Below are 27489 nucleotides of genomic sequence, written 5' to 3'. Positions count from 1 at the left end.
TTAAAAAAAGAATAATCTTAAATGAAGTAAGAAATGAGTACAAACTTTTAGCTGCTGTGTATATCCAAAAAACATAAATGCTGTCAACTATGCATGTTGCATTTTTCAGTACATTCATCCCTTATTCTGTATTTCTTTTCATGTTTTTAGTCTGTCTATCACTTTTAGTCTTTAGATTTGACTTTATTAAATTGAATTGTTTGTGCAATTATCAAATTACACAATGTTGTGCATAAAGTTTGAACACAGTGTGTATGGCTATGCCTACCTGACCTTTTTAGAACACATACAGACCATAATCATTGCCCACATCAGTGTGTGACAAATATCATAACAAATACATTTAAGCGACTCCAAAAGAGAGCTGAAGTTCAGCTCTTCTGTCTTCACTCCTTCTTTTTCCTGCCCTCTTCTCACAGGATGCAAAGAATCCGCTCCAAGCAGCAGAAGTACAGAGATGGACATAAAAAAAGTGAGACATCCACCGACAGCCACACTGCCGGTAGGACTGAGCTGACATCAGCATACATGTGTTCCATTCCTGCATTGTCCTTTAAGTCAGCAGACGGCAACATAGATGAGTGCACACTAAAGCTTACATTAAAAAAAACTGTTGAATTTGACTTTTATGTGTAAAACTCATAGCATGTTTTTCCTGAGAAGCCCTTTTTCCTGTTTAATTCTTCTCTTGTTTTCTTCCAGGGACCCAGACAGACAAGAAGAGGTCCAGGAAGAAGTGGCATCAGCCGTGGCTGGACCATGCTACAGGTGTGACGGGCATTTGATTTTATCTTGGATAAAAACAAGTACTGATAGGTGAAAAATGTACTATAAATTAGGGCTGAACGATTTTTGAAAAAAATCTAATTGCAATTTTTTTCCTCAATATTGCGATTTGATATGCGATTATTTTTTCTAGGCTCTCTCCGTGTGTATTTTTTGACAAAAACAAGAAATAAATCGATATGTTGCTTCATAAACTATATCAGATTTATTTCAACGCCAGATTACAAAAGCAAAACAAATTTGTGGCTTTTTTCCTTAAACTTGACTAATTTTTCAACTTTGATGAAAATGTATGTAAACATGTTGACTGCTCTTCTTAAACGCTGTCTTTCCCGAACAGGACAGTCTACCAAAAAATAATTAAACACACACATATAAATTAAAGTAAAAATATAAAGCTTACTGCTCCAGTCAGAAACATCACACACACTGAAGTGCAAGAACAATTATATCCACTTTAACCAATTTGACATTTTTAGATGAATAAAACCATTGAACATAAAATAAACTTCAAGAATGTCCTTTGTAAACCTTAAGGAAGCAAAATTACTTTGCAAACAACAGCAGCAGGCTGTATGCTAAAGTGCAAAATGAGTATGACAGTCAGCAGCAATGTTTTCCCAAGTGAGGCTGAGCTCGCTGCTGCCTCACTTGGATTGCGCAATCCCTCACTTCGCAATACAAGGTGAGGCTCAATTCACCGCTGTCTCACTGGCTTCTCTTCCAAGCATTTGAATGGGAAATTGCGAAAATTCAGCGATTTTGAATTTAAAAATCATCAAAACTGACGAGGCTAAATGAAAAAATAAATATTTTATAGTACAAATCACTGGATAAATATAACCATTTAATAACCATTATAACCATGAGGCTCTGCCTCTCCTGCGTCTCCTGACCGCATGTCACTGCAGGTGAAGTACCAACCGGAGTGCGGCAAGTTCTGCAGAATACTTGGCTCTGCGTAGCGTCCTCTGTCTTAAAGTCAAAATATTTCCACACAGATGATGTGCTGCCACGCTTTGACACCAAATTATCTGCTGTGTCGGCTTCTGTTGAGGCTGTGGCCAATGTGTAACAGGTTAAAGCGTCGTGTTGACTTCACTCCCTCTTCGCACCGTTCTGTTCCGCGTCATTCGGCGTAAACGACAGCAGGTCACGCTGCCAGATCATGTGACCAGTGAAATCGCGGCCCTTGCGGTTACAAAATCTCGTTCTATCATATCGCGATATTATCGCAAATGGATTTAATCGTTCAGCCCTCCTATAAATGTGAAGCAGTCCTTCTGATCGGAATTTTAAAAAAATTCTCAAAAATACAGCAGCAAGTGTAAGCTGTTTGGAATGATCTCTTTTTCTGTATGAATTGCTCATAAAATGTGATCTGATCTTCATCAACAACACAATGTGCTAAAGCTATTAACACATAAACAGTTTTGAGTTCTGAATCTGAATGTTACAAGTGTTGATTCAGGAAACTCTGCTATCCTGCTGCTTCTAGGACTGGCAGATGTCTTTGATACTGTGGTTAATAGGGTCCTTTTCACATCTGAAACATGTGGCATTGTAGGAATCAGAGGTAATGTCCTCCAGTGGTTGAAGTCGTATCTGACAGACGCTTCTCCATTCACATTAGCAAACGTTCTTCAACTGCAGCCCTGCTTACCTATGATGTCTCCTCAAGGCTACATTTTGGGCCTCATCCTTGTTTCATCGTATATACTACCTTCAGAGTACATTTTAAGAGACATGAGACGCCATTTTTGGGTCCTGAGCAGTTGTCATTTCAGCGTCTACAGCTGGTACAAAATGCAACTCGTCATCTTCTAGCAGGAAATAGAAAGCATCATCTCATAGCACACGTACTAGCCTCCTTCCACTGACTTTCTGTCTTTTTCCTGATTCATTTTAAAATAGTTTTGTTTGTTTTTAAAGTTCTAAATAGGTTGCAAGCACCTTGTTTAGCAGAATTCTTACATCATCATCCCTTGGTTAGAGCGCTGAGGTCAGCCAACGAGATGTTTTTAGAAATTCTGAAATCTAGTCACAAAAAATCTAGGAGTCTGAACCTGTGCAGTGACCGATCCTCATCTCTAGAATAGTTTACCTTGTAGTGTATGAACTGCCCAGACTTCTGACTCGACTTTTTACATCACTGCTGAAGACCTCCCTCTTCACGCTTGAATTCAGTTATTAGTAGAGTTTTACACCCTCACTTCATCATTTATTGTGTTGTAACTTTTTATTCTATTACTTTAGTGTCTTTAAATTACACAAGTATTTTATGTATTCCATTTTATGATCTGCTATTTAAATTGTACATCCCTTTGGTTCAACATATGTTGTTTTTAGATATTCTGTCCTCACACAGGCGTGCTGGACTATGCTAGACAGAGAGCGAACAAAAAAGACCTCAGGCTGTTGAAAGTGTCTTCATCTTTTATGTAAAACTGAAAAATAAACACAAGAAAATATATATCACTATACACTGTGTAAATACATAAAGCGTTCAAAAGAAATACATGAACTGAATGAAAATGCATAAGCCTAGGTCCATTCAATAAAATATGCAACAGTTTTAACTTATAGAAATGTATTTATATTCATATTGACATAGACATATTCATGCTGACATAGAAAACTCAAATATTTCTTATCAATACAGTGTTCCAACATCACAAAGACACTCCAAAGCTTAGAGGACGCCGACGAAACTATCCTCGTACCACACTGTGGAGCGGGCATGCTTGACTGCCTTACTCTCTGCGAGAAACAAACCCTACTCACCTCCGGTCACCAGGGGGCACCCAGACGGAACAGAACAGAATACAAACACAGGCTTTCTGTGTGAACATCTCTGTGTAACAGTACATTAGATATTCTTTATAAATAAATTCGACTTTGAGTGTTGCTGCATCTCTGAGCTTCTACAGAGCTTCTTTCCAAACAATTCCATCTTAGTTTCATCAACCTATAAACACTGTCCGAGTTGTACTGTGTCAAGGTGTACATGGTTAAGTTGTCTAAGTCTTCTGAGATCTTATTCTTGCAAGGCGTAGTTCACAGCAGCAGAAGGACCTTGTGACATGTCTAGTGATTCTAACCCACACATCTAACCTGCTTTCTTTCATTTAGTGACTATGTGTAGAATTATTATTTTGTCTTTTTGATTGGTTTCACATCTCTAAAATAAGTAACTGTCATTATTCTTATAATGCATGCATTGATGTAGCTCTGACTAGCACCTATCAGGATGAAACCATCTGCTATCTTATATTATAATAATGTAATAATAATAATGTATTTAATAAAGAAAAATAGAATGATTTGCACAAAAGAATGATTAGCTGCAATGTAGCTGGAGCATATTTTGTAAATGTAAATGTTAATTCACCATTCCAAAGGGGTTCTCTTCCTTTTTCATGTCACTGTGATAAAGTGACACACAGAGGTGTGTGATGTGGTTCTTCTCCTTGCAGTGCTTCATTCAGGAGAGTACTACCTGTTTGAATCAGACAGTGAGGATGAAGACGAACTGCAGTCTGAAGAACAGAAGCCTCAGAAACAGACTGCATGTCAGGTCAGACACACACCTGAGTCACATACTGTGTGGAGTGAATGGCTGCATATGTTTGCTGTTGTTATTGACTTTAATTATTAACATTTAGTGCAGGCATTTTACGTGACATGCTGTATGTTGATTGTGCTGCTGGTTCTCATTTCTCTCTCCCAGTTGGTGTACCAGGCATGGGTGAGCAGTGTGAAAACCGCTCTGAGAGAACGTCAGAGGCGACAGAGACAATTGAAAAGGAGTGAGATGAAAGAGACAGAGAGAAAAGAAAGAGTGGATTCACAAAAGGAGGCTTCCTCTGTGGGAGGTTGCATATTCTACACTCTTTTTCACTCTTTGTGATATTAGATCAGATGCTAGGAGACATACATGGAGAGAACTGTGCAGGGAAACATGTGGCTATTGTAATTTACACTGTTGATTGTTGGGGTCAGGATGACCATGTTCTGACATCTCTCTGCTGAAACAGTCAGCAGCCTCATAAAAAGCTTACATTTATTTGCTATAATATTGACATTACAGTAAATCGAATTACAACATACTTTGCAGTTGAAGGCTTAAATGTGTAAATTATATTTTATAGTAAAATGTACCCATTACACTGGGTTGTCTACTAGTTACACATTACTACTAATCAGTAGTTCAACTCCAAGCCTCTCTATGTGCCAAAAATATCCTTGGGCAAGACAAATATCCTTTGGTTGGAACAAAACAAATACTAAGGTTTCTGGACTGTTGTAGTTCACCCAGATCCCATATTAGCTGTATATGGTAAGCAGATGACACACAGACATACTAATTTCAGTATTTGTAGTAATTGTGTGTGTGATTGTGTGTAGGTCATAGCAACAGTGTTTTTGAAGAGCCTGTCATCCAGGATGAGGTCGAGGAGCCAGAAGATCAGGAGTCAGGTAGGTTCACATTGTCTCTGCTTCCTTCCCTTTATGCCATCAGCAAGCTGCTTTATCCACTCCACAGTGTGTAGCGTGTGCAGTCCACAGGACATGCTGGGTTAATAGCCCCCTTATGTAACCTGCTTGGCCCACCTACTCCTGCCAAATTTTAAATGAGCTAAAAGAAGAACCGTACAGTTGCCAAAAATGCTGAACTGATTCGCGAATAAACATTAGTTAACTTTGCCAGCCTGGAGTGTAAAACACATTCATACCTGACTGAACAAGAAGACATCGACAGGGCAGGAACTGACTAGATAGCACAGCCACTGAGACTGATTGATTGATTGATTGATTGATTGATTGATTGATTCTTTTGGCCAATCAAGGGAAAAAAGGTATATCCACAAATGTGATATATTGTAATTTATTGCTACTTGCTGCTGAAAGTAATCGCAGTGCAATGTAGTCGTACACCAAAATGTGTTATAGTTGGTCCACAGTGCAAAAACATAATATTTTGTACAATAAAGGCGGCAAAATGGTGACGTGCCTGCATTTTTTTAAATGAAATCATCACATGTGTATTTAATCTAAGAATTACTGCAGTGCACCACCTACACAACAGTATTTTCCTAATGTACTGGACTATACCAACTCATTTGTTGTTTTTCGGAGAGTACTGGAAGTAGCTACTGATGCTATCGCATATAACAGTGGTTCCTAAACATTCTCTGCTGGGCCCCCCTTTGGTTTACAAGAACATTTTTTCTTTTTCAATATTCAACATTGCAATTCATTTTAAAAACAAAGCCTCTCTGCAAAAATGGGCTTTAAAACACAAACTCCCTGAGAGGAAAAAAACAAAAATCTAAAGGCTTATTGTGCAGAAATTACACCTTGAGTCCTCACATCCTTTCAGTGACTGGTGTGGGCCTGCTTCATGCTTGTCCATGTAATGCTAGCTATGTCAATTTTTTGATCCATTCGTTCCGCCCATGCTTGCACTCGCGCCCCCCCCTGCAATTGCTCTGCGCCCCTCCTAGGGGCCGCGCCCCTCCTAGGGGCCGTGCCCCCCACTTTGGGAACCGCTGGCATCAATGAGGCGGGATTCAACCTGACCAAAACCGGGAGAAGGGGAAGGAATAGTATTGGTCACAGAGCCATTGTCTATGTTTTTGGCCATGATGGTGGCAACATCACCACCAATCTGTGCTACCAGCCCACATGATGGTGTCTTCCACATTCATTCATTCATTCATTCAACAACACAGCCAAGATACACATATTTTTGGACACACTGGACAGCATTTTGATTTTAGTCACAGCCACAAACAAATTACATTAAAGCTACGCTTACAGAGTAGCAACCACAGGAGTCAAGGCGTCAGTCACACAGAAGGGACTGCACAGGACAATAAACACTCATTTATTCATTCATTCCATGCCTGTACTGTGGGTGGTATTGCCCTATTCTGTGCATACACACTGCTGCCATGTATACAAAACCCAACGTCTGGGCTACAAGTAGGTTTGTACTCTGTAGCTCTCCATCTATGAAGCGTCCATAGTTGGAGGTTCAAAATTCTACAGAAATTCTGCACTATGTCTCCTCACTATCCTGCACACCTTAGGAATAATCCCTGGGTTTGGCTGTAGCTCCGTGTCAGTGTGATTAGTCCAGCAGTGACTACTTTAGTTACAGCTTTAATGTATGTAAATGATAAAGATGTGGATGACAGAGGTTGTTCTTATACAGTCTTTCTGTGTATTACGTTGTTCTGTTTTTTGTACATTTTGTTTTCTGAGTTTTCTTTTTCTGCTTACTAAATTAGACAGACAGCATTTTTTAACACAACTATGATGCATATTGTGTGCTGTACAGTTGCTGTAGAGAAAAGTTCAAAGGCTTGGTTTCAACAGTATATTTGTGTCCACCAAAGATGAAAATGCTCTTTATGTGCTTGTAATTCCAAAAAGCTGTAACTCTGACTAACTGTGTAACGTGATAACATGTATTCACCAAATTCGTAGAAAATATCGAAAAATGATGAACCTCAGATTAAGCTTTTTTTTAAATTAATACCTACAAAATCCACAGTCATTGACATTTAGTTTCATTTGCTGTGTTACCTGAAGCGCCTCTCAACATCTGTCTCTGTCTGTGTGCTGCAGGTCATGGTGAGATGGTTCAGAGGATCTTGGACATTATGCGCTTCTTGTGGGCCATCATCTTGGCCATGGTGGATGGAGTGACTCAGTGGCTCAATCTGCTGACTAAACAGTACAGAGAGACATCTACTGTTCTATGCAATGAACGCTACTTTACCATACACAAAATCCAGCAGGTAAACACAACGCAGACATTTTTAGTTTGGAAAAACTGATCTTTGGTAGTAAACATCCAACACAGACAACTGCACACTTTAGCCTGCGTCTGTGTTTCTGATTGGCAGCATCCTACAACAGCAGACTCCAGAGATGACCAGGTATCTCAGGGCAGTGAAAGTTCCACGCTGGAGACATGTTTGGATGAGAATGATGCAGAAAATTCCACCAGGTACACGTTGGTGTATGTGGGTCACTGAGTAAGGGGGCAGCAGTCACAGAACTCTATGCTGTGAATGTGGTTCCACACTCTCACGGGGTTACATAGGTTTACTGGAGTTTCTAGGTGAAGTAATGAAAGTTGCCTTCGCTCAAACATGGATGTTCTTTGTGCTGAAGGTGATTATTTCCATTAAATTTACTGAGCATGTTCATTAAAGATGAATACTCTGTTCCTTTAGTGTTTCATAGCCTTTCGTCTGGCTAAACCCTACCCTGAAATTTGCTGTTGCAGCTACTGCTTTAGTAGTTGATAGTGTGTTTGTTTTGGCCATCTGTTTTATAGGCGGGCTGCTGCAGGGTCGATGTTTTTAAAGTCTTGGTCTGATTAAGACATTTCTTTATCATAAGCCACTTTCCATCCTCACTCGTTCATGTGTTCTACGTATGTATGTGTCTTAGCTGCCTTGAGGTAGATAGCAGGAGTCTGACAGACCTGTCCACCCCGAGGGGAAGGCTCAACAGCACTGGGAATCTCCTGAGTCCAGAACCGTCACCCAGCAGCATGGGACTGCTAACAGAGCCATTAAACCAAAAACAAAACAGACACTCCAGAACAGCCAGCGAGCTCCTTGGAGACAGGTAAATACCAGGGACATTAGTAGCTAAGGTAGTGAAACAATGATCCACAGTTATTACACTGGCTTCATTTGACTCCTGCAGCAGGGCTGCAGTGGGGTGCTTTGTGCCTACAAGAAGTAATAACACAATGCTTGCAAAAAGTATGTTTGGGTCATAAATGTACTGTAGGAAAATAGTAGTTTATTACAATGAAAGGTTCCTTTCTTAGTTCTGGACATGTATTTTGTAAATTGTTATTCCCTTCTTCTTCTACAGGCAGTTCTTTATTGAGGAGCTGGAACAGAGCAGAGACTTCTTTAACAACCAGAATCGTCTGTTGAAGCTGCTGTTTGCCATGTACAACTTACTGTCAGCAAACTCAGAGCTAGTGTGCTATTTCATCATAGTGTTAAACAATGTAGTCAGTGCCTCTGCCATATCCTTGGTCCTGCCCATACTGGTGTTCCTATGGGCGATGTTGGCTGTTCCAAGACCCACCAAGAAGTTTTGGATGACTGCTATAGTTTACACAGAGGTATGACCACAGAGTGACAGACACACACACTTCAGAAACTCTGTTGATCTCTTTGTCATAAACCCTCACAAGTAAATTATGAAATGTTTTATATTATGTCACTGCGTGCACAGAAAAATAGCAACCCATCAGTGGCCCTCATTTGAAAAATAAAACAGCATATGAGAACACCATGTGCATGTTGTGGCACTGTCATCATTATGGATGCTGCTAATGGAAGAATGTCCAAATTTTACGCATAGAATCTTAAAGTTCTTCCAACCAATATACTTTATATTTGTGATTAGATTACCCTTCAGCTTTACTGAAATATTTATTCTATTAGCTGTTTTCTTTTTTCTTTTTTTAACAATATGTAGTTTTAACAATGTCAAGAGCAGGTGTACAAGTCTAGTGTCCTAGTTAGTATGGATTTTCTTTTGCCAAAAACCAAAAAATACTACCTACCTCAGGTTAATTTCAAATCCACTGTGAAAGTGTACAGTAGTTTATATATTTTTGTATACTTTTTGTATTTGGATATACTTTATCCAAATACGTATGTATTGGCCTGAAAAGAAACTTGGTAGGATGCTTTGCAACACTGAAAATAAAATAAATACAATGTACAACTTACTTCTACAGACACAGCCATACCCCAGTGAGCTCATTATATTAATCCTTAAAGCATCTACTTTTAGTTTGCTTTGGTTCAATGTACACTATTTGATCCCTCAATTATTGGTGATATGGAACTACTGTAACTCAGTCACTGACTTGCAAGAATTAGTCCAATAGACGTGCTCTTTATGGGTCACAGCAATACTTCATATTGTATATGTTATTGACTAGTTTGATGGGAAAGAGTATGTCTTTGCACTTTTCTGGTCTGACTGGTGGAACTGTTGTTCCACTGTGCCTCTTTTCAGGTAATGGTGGTGGTCAAATACATTTTCCAGTTTGGATTCTTTCCTTGGAACAGTGTTTATGAGTTGACCCTAAATGAAGACAAGCCTTTCTTCCCACCTCGCATCCTTGGCCTGGAAAAGACTGACAACTACATAAGATATGATCTTCTTCAGCTGCTGGCACTGTTCTTTCACAGATCTCTGCTCATGGTGAGTTTATATTGACAGTGATTGCTGTGACGGTTAAACCAGACATTCAGTGTTCTTCTTGATGCTCAACTAGTCTGGGCGGCTGTGGCTCAAGTGGCAGAGCAGATGTCCTCTAATCACAAGGTTGGCATTTCAATCCCCTGCAGCCCCACATGTCAAGGGGTCCTTGGGCAGGACACTTTGACATGTTTTCCAAAAGTTTTCTCCCGATGGCAGGGAAGCACCTTGCATGGCAACTTTGTCACCATTGGTGAGTGAATGGGTGAAAGAGAACAACATTGTAAAGCAATGGGGCGCAGTACCAGTCAACAGCCAAATAATAAGCATCCCTATCCATCCCTGGGTTGATTCACTTCAGTTGGTAGTAAGCATGTCACACACTTGCACAGAGGTTAATGTAGGTGAAAAAAGGAATCATAGACAAACCAAAAAACTAAATCACACAACTACTTTTCTACCTTAGTGGTACTCAAAGCGCTTTACAATGTTTTCTCATTCACCCATTCACTCACACATTCATTCACCAGTGGCCACAGAGCTGCCACAGCTTATTTATTTAGCACCACATAAGAAGCATGCACAGCATGTCCTTTTTTTCTGAAACTGAAATTCTGTGGCCAAAGCCTTCTGTAGACACAGGTTTGGAATTTATTGTTGCATTACTGCATACCTTGTTTCCAACAACATCCTTGATCACATGCTTTCTGGAGCAAAACACGTGGGCATGCCACTCAAAGGTTGCATTTGTTGAGGTTTGGTATACCTATCTACAGAAAAATTATTTTGTGTGTGTTTGTGTGTGTGTGTGTGTGTGTGTGTGATGTGTATGAATACAGCGATATGGCCTGTGGGACCACGATAGCCACATAGAAGAGCAGAGCCCCTCAACAGAAAATTTTACGGTTGGAGGAAAAGCTAGAGAAGGAGATGAAGATGGAGAGAGAGAGGAAGACAAAGTTAATGCAACATCCACCCTGGAACTGAACCGACTTGAAAAGGTTTTCAAGTATTTTATTTTATTTTGTACTGGTTACTGTTTTATAAATGACTAATTTGCCATTAACCAAAGATGTAATATCTTAATTAAGCAATGAATTGAGACAAATCTGTTAACCTTTAAATTAATCTTAATCCTAATAGGGTCTTAAAAGATATTAGGATCGAAGTCGTAGTTTTTTTAATGCATTGTTCATTAATATAGGACAGTGGGGACACCGTTGAACCAAGTACCAGCACTGCTGCTGCTACCCAACAAGACCTTGTGCCTGAACCAGCATCCACTGTGTCAGAAGATGGACAGAAAACACTTCCTGAGAGGGAGAACATGTTGGATCCCAGTGATAAGATAGAAGGAGAAAACAAGCAGGTGACAGAGGAAGTCCCAAAGAAAAGCAGCAGTATCCGATTCCGCAGAAAACCTAAACAACCCAAACAACAGCGCAATACAGGTTTGTGATAGTAAAGGTATAACTCATAATATTGACACTGACTGCACCCCCTTAGTATGTACCACATGTATGAACCTTGTATTTATATTATAGTAAAGTAACACATCAGTACTAATACTGGAATAAAGAAGCTTGCTGGTGAAAAAAGTTGCCGACAAGTGCCTACCAGTTTTGTCTCTTTACTCAGGTTAGACAGTCGCTAGTAAGTACAATACTTTTCAACTGCCTTAATGCTACACTTTGTTAGACAAGGGAATCACAAGACATTGACACAACCTGTGTTGGAAAGTTAAAATATTTTAAACTGTCCTTGCTTTTGGTTTTGATGTGGTGCAAATTCTGTTTAAATTCCTCCTTTGTTCTGGTTCTGATTTTTCCAGGAGAGTCCACAGCTGAGATTTCAGATTCCAGTAAGGAACCAGTGAAGAAGAAGCATAAAGGCAGGAGGAGGGAGGCAGCCAGTCAGAGATTATTGATGGTGGGACACAAGATGAAAAATGCTTTCATATCTGGGTGAGTTGGGTAAAAAACGCTATGATGTCACCATCAGCAGAGGTCACCAGTCACTCTTAACAATGTTTTTCACATGTCAGGGACTAAATGAAAATGGTTACTAGAGTTAACTTAAAACCATGTAGTACATTAGTGAAATATCATTGCTTTTTCACTAATGCAGTGGTTTAATGCATGTTTTTTTTTTCTTATGCAGTATTCAGAGTGTTTACAAGCCAGCTCAGGGGTTCTTCAAGGATATTCTCCAAGCTGACTATCGGGCCGCCACTGATGTCTATGCCCTCATGTTCCTCACTGATGTCATTGACTTCATCATCATTGTCTTTGGCTTTTGGGCTTTTGGGGTGAGAGATGGATGGAAGGGCAGATGGTTGAAAGGAAGTTGGGATTTTGTGATTATCAGTTATCAGTGATATACTGTACAGTAATAAAAACAGAAACTGCAAAGAAAAAAAAATTACATTTCTTAAATAAAATAAAAGTGAAATAAAAACAAGAACCTAATTTACTGTTTAAATTGAGTAGGCCTACTTAGCTCATTTGTTTTAGTTTGCTCGGCCCCTTTTATTTTATATGCCGTGTATAATATTAATTGGTCTCAACTGTCGATATTACAGTTTATCAACTGTCAAGCTCTATAATGTTTCCAGCTTTGATAAACAGGCATTTAATTATATGGGGAACTGCACTTTCAATCCCTTTGATCACAAAGTGCAGGACATAAAAAATATAATAGTAAAGTTATTTCCACTAACAGAGATAATGACAATGACATTTTTTTTTATCATTTTAAGTGAATACATAAAAAACAAATAATTGGAATATAAGAGGAAATCCCTCATGAAGTCTGTCTTTTTTCAGAAACACAGTGCAGAAGCTGATATAGCCTCCACTCTGTCAGAAGACCAGGTACCTGAGGCCTTCCTGGTAATGCTCCTCATCCAGTTCAGCACCATGATCATTGACAGGGCCCTATACCTGCGCAAAGCTGTCTTGGGGAAACTCATCTTTCAGGTTCAGTCCATATCTTATCTGCATTTATCTATCTGTCTGTCTGATTTAATGTTTTTTTCTTTGAAGAGATCAGAGTGTGGAGGGCTTTATATCTGACACCAATGGATTTTGTGAGGGCAGAATACTGAACCCCAGGAGCAGGACACCTCAAATAGTCACCCACCTGCCATATATCTAGAAATTCTGTCCTTTTCTGCACACATATTTGTTGTAGTTTGCCGTGTATTCTCACTGCTTGTGCACAGAACAATAAACATTATTAGCAAGCTAGGGCTCACAATGGACCTCTCATCCATCAGCCCCTTTGATGAGGAAACATTCAACCCAGCTCCAGATCTACTCCTCATCCATCGACTTAGCATGTAAATACTCTCCTGTGGCTACGGACCATCATTCTCTTGCTGCATTCAAAATCAACAGTCACACTGTGACAAATCTCACAACAATATCTTTCCATATGAAACTCTAACTGGACCATTGTGCGTCTTTAGGGAGCTTCAGAGAAAGGGGTCATCTGCCGCTGCACAGACAACAAAGTTAAACTTTTTCAACTCCTGAGAAATCCCGGAGTTCTCAACAAATGAATAGAATAGAATAGAATAGAATAGAATAGAATAGAATAGAATAAAATAAAATCGAATAGAACTTTATTGATCCCTTTGGTGGAAACCTCAGGGAAATTGCTGTGAAAATGACCCAAACAGTCCTTCCTCCAGCAGACACTGTGGCGATGTGCTGAGCATGAAGTCAGCTCGTTCACCGTAGCTCCGACCAAATTGCAAGCTTTGCTCTGTTCTATCCCCCCTCAGCCTATTCTCAGCTCCACCACATCTGGCACTCAAGAAGCAATTTACTTCTCCATTGTCTAATTCTGAAGAACCTCTTCCCCTCTCTGCTGGCACCGGGTTGCCATTTCCTGTGCTTCAAATGAAATCATCATCATATGAAAAAAATGCTAGTATCCCCTGTTCTCATTTATTAGTTTTATGTCCAGCTTGCCTCCAATACAGCAGCTTGCTTCTCACAATTTAATTAAGACACCTACTCTGGGGCATCTCGACCGGGAGTTGTCGCACTTTTACAGCACGTTCAGCTTTAGCATGTCCCGCATATGGAGCATCTAGTCACCCAGCCACCAAATGTACTGTTACATACAAAAAAACACAAATTCAAAGATCTCTTGGAGGATGACCTTGCACTGCAACCATTTTAAACTAGCCAGCTGCAGCACACCTCCCTCCATGCAGATACCCACATGCTTGCATCCTCTGTTGTGGCAACGCTCCTTCTTTACCTGTTTGACCTCACATATTCTACACATAAATTTCTGGCACCAGAATGCTATTGGCTTATACCTCCATCCCCAACGTCAACAATCATCTTCTTAAATTTCTGACACCAGGATGCCAGTTTCATTAACCTCCTTCCCCAACTCCAACAACCCAATGCCTCTTATTCCTGGCACTGAGATGCCTTTTGGTCTCAGCTCTACCGCCAGTATACTCCTGCTCTTATTTCTGGCACTGGGATGCTAGTTTTACTAACCTCTGTTCCAAACTTTACCATCAACGGCTCACAATTCTGATGCCAGAACACCAATTTCCTTTCTTTCTTCTATGTCCTCATCTCAACAACCTCCCGCTTCAATTTCCAGCACCAGCATACCAGTTCCACTTCCCTCTGTCCCACTATTTACTCCTCAACAGCTTATTAAAGCAGATGCTACCCCCTTGTCAACCAGAATGGTGTCACTTTCCCCTACCATGACCAACCCTCCTGACAAGATGATCTGCAGCTCTAGACAGATACTGCTCCTTCTTCCAGTTTTTAGGGGTTTCTATGCCAGAGGATGGTTCCTTGCTAAAAGGCTTTCCCCACATGGCAGCTCTTACCTCTAATCAACATCCCACTTATATTCTCAATGAATAAACAATTGTTCAATTGTTGGTCTGATTAATGGTGTAGTCCTTGCTAGTGAAGTCTCATTTTGCATTCCTTGCAGATTTACTTCCTAGAAGGTTTAATCTGTCAAATCCACTAGATAGTTCCCAAACATGGAGATAATGTTACATGTGAACACAATGTGACTTTAAGAAAGGCTCTGGGTGATCTCCAATAATTGTTAGGATGACATGTAGAGTTGCCTTGCTCTTCATTTATAGAATACATCTGCTAATGTGCTGTTCAAAATTTTAAGTAATTATTTTTTTCCCTATTGATCTGTCTTATCCTCTTCCTGTCATTCCTTTTTAAGGTGACACTTGTTTTTGGGATCCACCTGTGGATGTTCTTCATCTTGCCTGCCGTCACTGAAAGGTGTTGTCAAATTAAATTCAGCATTTATTGTATTATTTGTAGTAAGTTATTCTATCAGTAATGGCATAAATTACAAGGAGAGATTTTTTTCTTAATCCTCGAGAGTGATTTGGACCATTGATGAAGAGCAAGTACATCCCATTTTAAATACATCTCAAATGTTGGCTTGGAAAACTTTTAGATGAAGGCTGTACACATAAACTTCTTTGATCTGCAAGATATTTGGGATGTTTTCTTGCATGTATGGCCCATTTCAAACCCCTGTCTTCTGGTCTGGCTTCTGCACCAAACATTCTGTTATTGCTGTGACCAAACAATGCCATCTTCAATTCGTCTTTGCCCCTGTATTCATTGACAAACTAATATTACTCGAATGTTGGCACTGGGAAGTTTTTCTGGCACGCCTCCCATGTTTATCAAATGTGTCCAGTCTCTTTCTGATTGTAGAAGCATGCACTTTGACACCAACAGCTGCAATAGAGTTACAAGCAGATCGTGTGAATAAATTGTGGAGTTCTTGGAGACATATTTTTTGAATTATACGCTATGATCCTGGACTGTATTTGCTGGGCAACCAGTCCTAGACAAGTTAGCAGTTCTTTGAATTCTAAGCCACTTGCAGATGATAAGTTCCCCCTCGTCCAGCTGTGATAAATGTTGTTGTTTTTTTTGGCCACATGGCTGATCTGTTTATTCATTTAAATTTTGAAAAAGACAACAAAATGCAAACTTTTAGATTTGTTTAAGCATATTTATTTATTCTAAGTTTCAAAGCAGATCAAATATTTTGTTGTCAAGGTTCACAAAAAAATCAAAAGCTGTTTCTATGAGATGTACTTACTCACACCTGTGATATATATATATGTGTGTGTGTGTGTGTGTGTGTGTGTGTGTGTGTGTGTGTGTGTGTGTGTGTGTATATATATATATACATACATTTTAAGAATACAGGTCTAAGTTAGATTTACTGAGCTTTAACTTTACTTGTTTCTGCTTTTTGTTTGTTTAGGATGTTCAATAAGAACTTTGTGGCCCAGCTCTGGTACTTTGTCAAGTGTATTTACTTTGGCCTGTCAGCCTACCAGATCCGCTGTGGATACCCCACTCGTATCCTTGGCAACTTCCTCACAAAGAAATACAACCACCTCAACCTGTTTCTCTTCCAAGGGTATGGACAAAATCCAAATTTGTAGTTTTCTGTGCTGAGTAGTGTCTGTGTTTGTTTTTCCTACTTTTTTGGAAGAATGTAGAATATAGATCATTTGGAACAGAAATGCCTTGTATCAGATATACACTCAGAGTTTATTACAGGGGGTCAAGCAGCGAAGCTGACTGTGGACAACCCAGTTATTCTTTCCACTAAGTTTCATGCCAGTGAAACAATGGATCCAAGTTGGAGTTGCGTTTATGCGTGTACCTTTCTAGCCATATTATTATGTTATTTATTTAGTGTGCTTGCTACTGTTAGAAAATAATTTCCCTTGTGGATCATTAAAGTTTATCTAAGTCTAAGTGATATGCCAGATTTTTAAAAAATCAAGGTACTGTTGAATTCCTTGTTTCAAACTGGATTTAAAGCACCCCATGACATACATTAATTAATTAATCAATTAATCAATCAATCAATTAAATAAATAAATAAATGAACAAATAAATAAACAAATACATTTTTCTACCATATTTTACTTTATGAGAAAGTTTTTATAGAACTCCTTTTATTCACCAAAAGTGGCACTGATTATCTGCAGACCAAGCCTCACTAAAGTTATACAGATTTTTTATTTTATTTTTTTTTCAAAAGAGGTGGAAGGCGAAATCGATGCAAAAGCTGCTAAACAGGAAATTAGACCACATCTAAGCAATGCTTTGACCTATCAGACCAGTCCTGTTACTTGGAACTAAGACCCCATTTTGAGGAATCACAAAACATTTTGTTGCATCTGACAACTATAGGGAATAAGAAAAAACATTATCCTAATATCTGTTGATGTGCCTACCTTAAACAAATCATTGTTGTGTATGTGAGCAGCTCACCAGGTAGAGCATGAACAGTTGAACACCATGTACTAAGGCTGAGTCCCTTTGTGAGGGTCCTTTGCAGCACATCATCACCAACTACGCCACCCACTATTTGAGATTCAACTTGCTGTCAGTGCTTATAGTCTCCCTTTTAAAATATTCAAATCAGATTGCTGTGACAACTGTGCCCTGCTGAACTGCTTGGTCCAGTCATCTTCTTGCAGCTTTATTTTATCTATATATTTTCTCTTTCAAGAGTGAGATCCGCATTACAGTGTGTGTATCTGTGTTGACTTAGATTAGATAAATCCTAAATCATTATGAGAGTATTAAATGGGTCAACAATCAATATGGTATATGAACAGTATGATGGTTGTGTGCGCACATGTGTGTAGGTTTCGTCTGGTCCCATTCTTGGTGGAACTGCGGGCAGTGATGGACTGGGTTTGGACTGATACCACTCTGTCTTTGTCGAACTGGATGTGCGTTGAGGACATATATGCCAACATCTTCATCATTAAATGCAGCCGTGAGACAGAGAAGGTATGAGATGTATGAGTACAGTGACAGTAACTCACTAAATACCTGCTTCTATGTACTTAGGGACACATAAGCCTCTGTTTAAAGGGAAAATAGTTACACATTACAATCCACATAGCCATAAAATGCCTGGTCTGCCTTTTTAAAAACGGGAAGAAACACACAAGTCTAGCATTTCACAGGCATCTAGTAGACATGTGCCAGCAAGCTCCAATTCCATGCTGAGCTCCAGGAGAGAGCGCCAACTCCCCTGCTCCATGCAAGGTACTACTTTCTGATATGGCTAGTTCATCTAGGGCTAGCAAATCACTTTTCCAGTCCATCCATCCATCCATTATCTATACACCCGTGAATCCTCACTAGGGTCGCGGGGGGGCTGGAGCCTATCCCAGCTGACTTAGGGTGAAGGCAGGGGACACCCTGGACAGGTCGCCAGTCTATCACAGGGCTACACTTTTGCATGGAAGTCACTGTCAGGGGCTGTTGAGTCCCACCACACACCTCTGAGAAGAACCCTTTTATTGGGCTGGAGGGATTTATGCCAGTTTCCCGTTTAGCATAATATTTAAAAAATAAAAAGTAGGGAATATTGTATGTTTACAAACATTTTAAAAGTGTAATAGATATTTGTTATTTCTAAAAATATATATTTTTTCTTCAGAAATACCCACAGCCTAAAGGACAGAAGAAGAAAAAGATAGTGAAATATGGAATGGGTGGACTTATCATCTTCTTCTTGATCTGCATCATCTGGTTCCCCCTTCTCTTCATATCATTGGTCAGATCAGTGGTGGGTGTAGTCAACCACCCCATTGACGTCACAGTGACAGTCAAGCTGGGAGGATATGAGGTAAGCAGCAACACAATTTCCAACACTTCTGTTGGGGAATTGTTAAATTGCTAAGACAAGTTTAGTAAATGCTGGTAAATAAATTTTAAAATGATAAAGTATCAGTACTGTGTTAAGTCAGAAGATGCATTGTTTCTATATCAGAATTAACTGAGATGTTGTTTCTTAATGCATGTCATAGAATTTTGGCTGGTCTTTTTGAGAACGAGTGAGGTTTGGGGTTAATCCAGCTTTTAAATGGAGACTACTGAAAACTAGATGATAAATTGAGATGATAAACTTTAAATGTATATGGATGTTGTACTGTGTTGAATTGTGTTGTTTTGTTGCAGTGGTACATTTTGAGGCTGTGCTTGTTCTGATTGAAAGTGGAAAATGTGAATCGCTTAGCTCATTAGTTATGCCAGAAAGTCATGCAAATGTGTTTTCCATTAATATGCCAGATTGTAATGTGCCATTTTTTTTTCACTAGTGGAACTTAAGTCCGCAGCAATAAGTTTTAACAGTCTACATGTAGTATAGCTGATGCAAAAACGTTGTGACCCACTACTGTCATTTTTCTGTGTTTGTATACAGCCCCTGTTCACCATGAGTGTGCAGCAGCAGTCCATCCAACCCTTTACAAAGGCTGAATATGACCAGCTCACAACAAACTTTGGAGACAATGCTGTGTGTACTCATTTCACTTTGATTGAGTTTTTCCTTGCTGTTTGAATGCTGTAGTAAGTGTAGGGAATTATTCGAAAAGGTCTTCGAGTTCTTGTAGGCCGTCATTCCTTATGTGTCTAAATCCTAGATCTCTATAAGAGATGTTGCTGCAGGAGTATTTTTCCAATCTGCAATCACTTCAAAAAGTATTCAGATCTCTTCAGTTTCTGTTGTGTCTACATGTAATTTTAAATGAAATGGGCATTTTTGTCAATCAGCCATCAATCAGCACTCAATATCTCATAATCACAAAGTGAAAATCTGTTTTTCATTGTTGTTCATTCACCATATATATTTACAATATATTTAAACCATTTACTAAAAGCAAAAACTGGAAACTCTTGTTTACAAAAGTATTCAGACCTTTTGTTGTGATGCTCTAAACTGTGCTCAGGTGCTCCTGTTTGCTACAACAATCCTTGACGTGTCTAGAACTCGATTTGAGTTTACCTGGGACAAACTGGATTAACTAGACAAAGTTTAGAAAAGCACACACCTGTGTATATCTAAAGCGACTGTATACTGGGTTGTGTTATGGACATGAGCTATAAATGTTTTAACTTTATTTCCAAGAAAAAAAAATGCCCAAAAGTTGCTGCCAATTTTAGTATCACTGCTCAATACCAAATCCACTGAATTTGTAAAGTTCTTAATGTAAACATAGAGATATTATATCATTTTTAAAAAAGCATATTAGGAATCATTATTGTGAATGTGTGTGTGTTACTTGAGTTGCTGCTCCACTGTACATCTGTATGTCGTACTAATTTATGTGTGTATTTGCGATTAGGTAGCCATGCAGTTCATCACTCTCTACAGTTATGAGGACATTGTGACAGCCATGATTGAAGGGAGTTCGGGATCCGTTTGGAGGATCAGCCCCCCCAGCAGACAGGAAGTCATTAAAGAACTGCTTGGAAGTCCTGTTGACCTGACACTGCGTCTGGCCTGGACTTTCCAGAGGTAACACCTTGGCTTTCCTTATTCTAAAACTGCCATTCTACTATTATATTTATAGTGCAAACCAGATCACTGTCAACTTACATTAGCATGCTAAATCTAAGTATGGCGAGGTGGAGCTGCATTATCAGAACAGTTCCATCATGTAAAATTTACAAATGTTTAAATTTAGCTGAAGCTTAGCTTCTGGCACCAACTGCCTTTAAAACAGACTCAGACTTGTACAAACTAAACTACTGTATATGTATACACAGTAATGCAGTAGGTGGATAGCTTTAAATTCTGATAGACTGTGTTTTCTTTCATCCTCTCTGAAATGCATTTCTTCTGATTTATATTTATATCTTGGATATATGTGATGTGTCTTTAAATGTTTTTGTCTCTAAAAGCTGATTGTGTTTGTCCCATGACAGGGACTTGGGTAAAGGCGGGACAGTGGAACATACCTTTGACAAACACTCAATAGACCTGGAACCAGGGAACCCAGTCAGAGCAGAACTGGCTTCATTACTAGTTGGCAATCGCTCTGAGCCTGTGTAGGTTCACTCTCTGGAATGATTTTTATGTTAATAAAACTGTTTTATTTAACCCATAAACTTGTATCAAACAGAGGATATTTTTTGTCTTTTTCCCAGACTTGTTCCTCATATGTTCCCTAACTACCTCCGTGCCCCCAATGGAGCTGAGGCCAAACCTGTCAGTCAACTATATAAAGGTCAGAGTCCACAGTTACTGTTAAACTTTATACAATATAAGATTGTTTAATAGCATGAGAAGAGAAACAAAGTAACTTTCACGATCAGACTCAACAACCATGAAGAAACCAAAACACCCAAATTAGTACAATAAAGTACACTACAGAGTTATTGTTCTACCAAGATCAAGAATCAGAAGTAACAACTAAATGTCAGAGTCACTTACAAGCACTAAAATTACATCATATCATTGAGAAAAGCAGTCCCATTATTGCACTGACTTTGGTGACTGCACTGCTTTACCTTCACCCTCGTCTGCTCAGCTGAGATGCATGCTTTGCGATATGTGCTGCATACATGCATACAGTACTGAACTATCATAAACAGTAGTGTTGGAGTACTCTATTGAAAAACTTTGTGATGAGGCTATTTCTAAAGTTTTCCCAAGTGTATATATATATATTTTTTTTTTTTTTTTTCTTCATTTTTCTGCATTTTCTGCACACTAAAAACTATGCCACCCCACAGTGTTCACAAAAACTGAGTCCTTAATCTCAGAATAGATATCAACATGTATATTTGTAATTCACACCTCGAAATATGTGTTTCAACAAAGATGGTTGGTTATCTTGTAGGTAATGAAGAGGATTACCTGAATATAACCCTGTCCCTGAAGAGTGACAGGTCACTTAACAGCAGTGGGAACCAAGAGTGGTGGGACATTGCCATCGCAAGCTGTGTCCCCTCCTCGTGTGGTGTTCTACCCATGGTAATATTCAATGACAAAGTCAGTCCACCTAGCCTGGGCTTCCTGGCTGGATATGGGTAAGAAACACAGTCACATGTACAGGGGTTGGATACATATAGAAGCTGATAAGTCACAACATTATGACCACTCACAGATGATAGAACAGGGTTATTAATTCCATACGTCTTGGTGCCATTGGCAATTAAAGTAGCTGTATTCTGCACAAGTTGGAGCGAGTGAAGAAGTAAAATCTTTGTATGTAGTGAGGCAGGAGACAAAAAAACGAGTGATTGGACAATGTTCTTCACTTACCCCTTAAAGGGGAAATCGAAAATAACACTGAAATGTCTTGTAGTGTGCTTAATAGTTTCTGATTGACAGACTTTTTAGTTTCTAATCCCAGAGACAATGACTTTGGACACATGTATTTGAAAGTAGCAGCACTAGTTCAGAACAGGTTTTGTTGAGAACTTTTCCAACTGTTTCAAACTGCTTCAATCCATTCATCAGTGATTTCCATAGAGTGTATATAATGACAGACAAATTGTCCATGACATGACTCATAGGTTTTCTGAAGAGCAGTTCAGTGTTCCATGTGGTGGCTCTGCTCATCACCATCTTAGCAGTGCCTGATACATAAACTCCCAACTATTCCAACTAACCAAAAAAATGAGGAAAGAGGTGTAGCAGGAGTGGAGCTGAGGTCCACCATGCAAATGTTTCCAGGCTGTAGACTGCCCTGTGACGGTACCAACCTGGCAGTCAGCCTGGTGATTTCACAATTCAGCTTACTAGCTGCCAGGTTATGTTCAGTGACTGAGCCACGATGTTCATTAGTGATGTTGTTAAATATGCACAGCAGCTACAGTTTTGTTACTTTGCCGTTGCATCCAGACAACTGAAATGTTTTGTTTGTGGTTTACAAAATATTTTATGTCTAAGATTAGGCTTTTGATTTTTCCAGACCATTCTATTTGACACATGAAGTACTTTTTATGTTTTTTTCCACCCTGCTTGAGTGTAAGCGTTTTTTTTTTCTTTTCTATTTCAATTTCTCCTTCCAGTATCATGGGTCTTTATGTGTCTGTGGTCTTGGTTATTGGGAAGTTTGTGCGTGGTTTCTTTAGTGAGATCTCCCACTCCATCATGTTCGAGGAGCTGCCCTGCGTGGACCGCATCCTGAAGCTCTGCACAGACATCTTCCTGGTTAGTGTGCAATGCTTGCACATTGGCACACACATATTGAATCTGCATGTGCTGTTGTCTTGTACACACATATCAGAATTTGAGTAAAATTTGATTTCCAAATTTAAATACGCTGTTCTTTAACCAAGGTATATTGAATATTACTCTAGTCAAGTCATTAGCTTAGATTTGCAATTTCTTTCTTTTTTTAATGTAAACAACATGTGGTTCTGTTCATGTTACTGGAGGTGTCCTGAAGCATCATTAAGTCCACTGACGGTCAGTGTTGGTCTGTTTTAGGTTCGTGAAACAGGAGAGCTGGAGTTGGAAGAGGAACTTTACTCCAAACTGATCTTCCTCTATCGATCTCCAGAAACGATGATTAAATGGACTCGGGACATCCTCAGTCGAGACCAAGACAGATACTGACTGACTGCCTGAGTAGTGTTCGCCTGTAAAAAGAAAAAAAGCACCATGCAAAGATGTCTAGAGAACAACATGTGGAAGACATCTTGAGAACACTCAACACTTATTGCGACGGGACTTACAGCCACAGAGAGACATTAAAGGAGACACACAATAGACATGCAAATGAAAGATTTCCTCTTGCTGGACACCACCTGTCAAGTCTTTGCAGCTGAATGACCACTAATCCTAACCCACTGGAATGAGAGTGGATTTGCTGTCCTGAAGTAGAAGGTATTCATAGCAGCTGGATACCTGTTGTGCAGGACTGGACATAATGTCCCTGGAACAAAAAAAAGCAGCTGTTTGACCTGTTCTTGTTGATGGTCATGGGTCAAAGGTCAAACACAAGTGATACCTTTACTTACAACCTCTTTGCATTGAGCTACCCGTGTGGAGTAACTGTATGGCTGAAAGTCATTTTGGGTCGAATGTGGTGCAGCCACAATAACAGCAGCAGTATACTGGCTGAAGACATGCCATGTTGTCAATGAAATTTAGGAATGATTCAGATGTAGTCAAATTTTGATTTTCACTCAGAACCATTCTTTCAGTCCCATACCACTTCCTGTCACAGGTTCAGGAGCGATGGATGTGATAAGGGACGAGTGACGAGTGAAGTTGATGAGGGAGATGTGGATAATGCTTCTATGATTCCTGCTGGTTCCCATTTCAACACTCAACTTCAGTTCAATTCAGCTTTAGCTGTAGGCTTTAAAAAAGTGTATGTAACTGAGCATTTACTCGTTCTTCACAAAAACTTAGAACATAGTGGAAAAGTGATCAGCCTGACTCTGCTGAGGTGTTATTGAAGCCCAGGTTGCTTTGATTGCAGCCTTCAGCTCATCTGTATTTTTTGGGTCCGATGTTTCTCATCTTTCTCTTGATAATAAACCATAAGGGGTTCTATGGTGCCAGTCAAGCATAGTAGTGTCATGGTCAGCAAACTATTTGGTACTTTTGGCCCCTGTGCAGGTGGTAAGTCTCGCAGGAAAAGAAAATCTGCATCTCCAAGGATCAAGTGCTCTAAAATCTCCTGGTAGACGCTGTGTTGACTATGGACTTGACAAAACACGGTGGACCAACGCCAACAGATCCCATCCATCTGTTATCTATGCATGCGTTATCCTCTGTAGGGTCACGGGGCGCTGGAGTCTATCCCAGCTGACTCAGGGTGAAGGCAGGTTCCCCTGAACAGGTAATCAGTCTATCACAGACCTGATCAGAGAGACAGACAATCAAGCACACTCACATTCACACCTACAGACAATTTAGAATCACCAATTAACCTCAGCATGTTTCTGGACTGTGGGGGGAAGCCGGAGAACCCTGAGAGAACCCCGCTGCACGGGGACAACATGGAGACTGTGAGGTGACAATGCTAACTACTTGAACACAATGCTGCCCCAGCAGATAACATGGCACCTCAAATCATCACAGACTCTTCTCCAGACCATTGAACCTTGATTTTCAAATGAAATGGAAAATTTATTTTCACCTGAAAAGAGAACTTTGGAGCACTGAGCAACAGTCCAGGTCTTTTTCTCCTTAGTAAGATCTTCTGACGTTGTCTCTGGTTCAGGAATGTCTTGATATCAGGAATGTGACAGTTATAGCTCTTTTCCTGAACACGTCTGTGCTTGGTGGCTCTTGATGCACTGACACCAGCCTCAAGCCTTGTGGAGCTCTTCCAAGTCTTTAATAGACTTTTCTTGACAATCCTCTCAAAGCTGCTGTCATCCCTGTTGCTTGTGCACCTTCTCCTACCACACTTTTCCCTTCCAGTCAACTTTCCCTTTATATGATTTGAACAGCACTCTGCCAACAGCAGCCTTTTCAGCAATGGCCTTCTGTGGCCAACTCTTCTTGTGGAGGGAGTCAATGATCTTGTTCTGGACAACTTTCAACTCAGCAGTCTTCCCCATGATTGTGGTTGTGTGTACTGAACTAGACCAGAATATAAACAGTATTTATACTGTTTGAATAGTAATTTAATCAAACTCGAAATGAAACTTTGAAATATTTTCAGATGCAGGATTTCTAATTTTTACAAGTTGTGAGTCATAATCATCAAAATTAAAACCAAAAAAGCTTTGAACATTTTACTTTACGTGTAATGAGTTTAAAATATATTCAATTACAGTACATCTGCATCAAAACAGCTGAGATAAATTACACATAAAAAATAAAGTGCTATTTGCTTCTTGAATTGTAGTTCACAACATTTTTAAAGAAATTTTTGATATAAACGTTTCCAGATAAAATGTAATGAGTAGAAATTGTTATGATGAACAATTAAAAACCTTGAGCTTGTTCTGTCTCATTAAGTGTTAAATGGTCTGTACTTACATATGTACTTATATAGCACCTTCCTACCTTAGTGGTAGTCAAAGCACTTTACAATGCTCTTCACACATTCATACACCAATGGTGACAGAACTGCCACCCAAGGTGCTGCCTGCCGTTGGGAGCAACTGCAGGTTCAGTGTCTTTCCCAAGGACACTTCGAAGGGCAAGGGATTCAAACCCCCAACCTTGTGATTAGAGGACAATTCTACCACCTGAGCCTCAGCTGCCCTTCAAGCCTTTCAGGAAACGACAACAATTCTTGTTGAGAAGTCTGATCCTAAATAGCTGCCAAAGAGAAACACACTACAAACAAAATACTAACAGAACAGTTGGATCAGTCTGTTGATGGTCTGGACTCATTACTCTTCATGTGCTCAGGCCCCTGCCATCATCTCTCTGACTCAATTCATCTTCTTTTTTTCTTTTGCTAACTTGTTTATTCTGTTAAGGCCTGTTGTTCCTTGTCAGTAGGGCTATGTGATATGAAGAATATACACATTGTTTAACTAACATGTTGCATGTTGTGATTCTGTATAACGAGCATGTGTACTGTGTCAGGGTGTGATATGACATGCTGCACATGTAATAACAGCAATTCCTGGTAGGTAAGAAGTTACACCGTGGAAGATAAATATTCAAATGACTGTGTGACTACACAGTAGTAATATAATAGTTGATGCTGTAGCATATGTTAGAACTATGCTTTGTAGTTCTGTTGCACTCTTTAATTTAGGGGCACCACCTCAGTTTACTGAGGAATTATTTTGAATGAAATCTCAAAGAGACTTTTTTTTAAATCACGTTCATCAGTCTGTTATCTGAAAGCTGTAAGCTCTGATTAAAATGACCGCAGTTCACACACAAAGAAAGACACAAACTGTGAATTGGTCTGAATAAGAAAGGTTTATTTACTATTCCACTACTATTACACGTGAACTATAAACAATGACAACATGGAAACATAACACATGGGGTGAAGCATTGATTCCCACATGACTGATTATATCTATGATTAAACATTAATACATTTAATCAGCGGTAACATGAGTGTCAATGGTGATGTAGTCGTGACCTCATTTGCCTCATTTACCATTTACTGTCGCTAGATGACACTGTGGGTTCGTGACAGAAGCATGAATATTGGAAGAGTTCGTTTTCAAAAACAGATAACTCCATCTTCACAAACCTTCAGAAAATTCACTTTTCCATCATCTACCTGAGACAATATCAATCAAACTTTAGTTATCTCTATTTTTGTTGTGTCATTTCTACTGAGTCAAATCCACTCAACTTCAGTTTGATTGGTATTATATCAAGCAAACTGCAAAAAAAGAGTTTTCTGAAAATCTACAAAAATGGAGTTATCTGTTTTTGCAAATGAACTCTTAATTTCTGTCAAAAGTTGTCTTGGTCCTTATATGACCTACAGATGTGATTCTTGGATAGGTGATACAAAGACTTCTTATTGAGATAAGTGCAGTTACAAACACACCAAACAGAGATTGGGAGAACAGTTATTTAGCCTGTGTACATATAAATGTAAAAGTGTGATGCCTCACTACAGATCCTCTCACTGGTATGCAGCATCAGCTTTACGACTGATCTTATCAGCTTTCGGGATCGCGGGGGGGG

The 27489-nt window shown here is 39.4% G+C and overlaps 1 protein-coding gene across 5 annotated transcripts in view; it reads left to right on the top strand.

The window, feature by feature from the left end:
- Nucleotides 1–24430, top strand: part of piezo1 (piezo type mechanosensitive ion channel component 1 (Er blood group)) — a 105275-nt gene extending 80845 nt beyond the window's left edge. For 2 of the 5 annotated variants that reach the window (XM_008281503.1, XM_008281501.1), the window contains exons 29-54: nucleotides 420–502; nucleotides 703–768; nucleotides 4263–4363; nucleotides 4517–4661; nucleotides 5194–5265; nucleotides 7423–7595; nucleotides 7704–7807; nucleotides 8257–8436; nucleotides 8692–8950; nucleotides 9859–10047; nucleotides 10884–11045; nucleotides 11249–11495; nucleotides 11876–12008; nucleotides 12205–12352; nucleotides 12870–13022; nucleotides 15277–15338; nucleotides 16348–16506; nucleotides 17753–17900; nucleotides 18559–18747; nucleotides 19324–19416; nucleotides 20246–20418; nucleotides 20829–20951; nucleotides 21051–21130; nucleotides 21746–21935; nucleotides 22923–23064; nucleotides 23344–24430. In XM_008281503.1, coding sequence (XP_008279725.1) covers nucleotides 420–502; nucleotides 703–768; nucleotides 4263–4363; nucleotides 4517–4661; nucleotides 5194–5265; nucleotides 7423–7595; nucleotides 7704–7807; nucleotides 8257–8436; nucleotides 8692–8950; nucleotides 9859–10047; nucleotides 10884–11045; nucleotides 11249–11495; nucleotides 11876–12008; nucleotides 12205–12352; nucleotides 12870–13022; nucleotides 15277–15338; nucleotides 16348–16506; nucleotides 17753–17900; nucleotides 18559–18747; nucleotides 19324–19416; nucleotides 20246–20418; nucleotides 20829–20951; nucleotides 21051–21130; nucleotides 21746–21935; nucleotides 22923–23064; nucleotides 23344–23472 — 3703 coding nt within the window. In that variant the 3' untranslated portion in view covers nucleotides 23473–24430. Of the gene's footprint in view, nucleotides 1–419; nucleotides 503–702; nucleotides 769–4262; nucleotides 4364–4516; nucleotides 4662–5193; nucleotides 5266–7422; nucleotides 7596–7703; nucleotides 7814–8256; nucleotides 8437–8691; nucleotides 8951–9858; nucleotides 10048–10883; nucleotides 11046–11248; nucleotides 11496–11875; nucleotides 12009–12204; nucleotides 12353–12869; nucleotides 13023–15276; nucleotides 15339–16347; nucleotides 16507–17752; nucleotides 17901–18558; nucleotides 18748–19323; nucleotides 19417–20245; nucleotides 20419–20828; nucleotides 20952–21050; nucleotides 21131–21745; nucleotides 21936–22922; nucleotides 23065–23343 lie in introns of all 5 variants that reach the window. The other 3 variants (XM_008281500.1, XM_008281499.1, XM_008281502.1) reach the window with 2 other exon arrangements.
- Nucleotides 24431–27489: the final 3059 nt, after the last annotated feature.

This window comes from Stegastes partitus, unplaced genomic scaffold (assembly GCF_000690725.1).
Source record: "Stegastes partitus isolate 25-593 unplaced genomic scaffold, Stegastes_partitus-1.0.2 Scaffold235, whole genome shotgun sequence".
NCBI lineage: Eukaryota > Metazoa > Chordata > Actinopteri > Pomacentridae > Stegastes > Stegastes partitus.
Note: the sequence above shows the minus strand (reverse complement) of the source record. Positions and strands in the feature narration are given on the sequence as shown.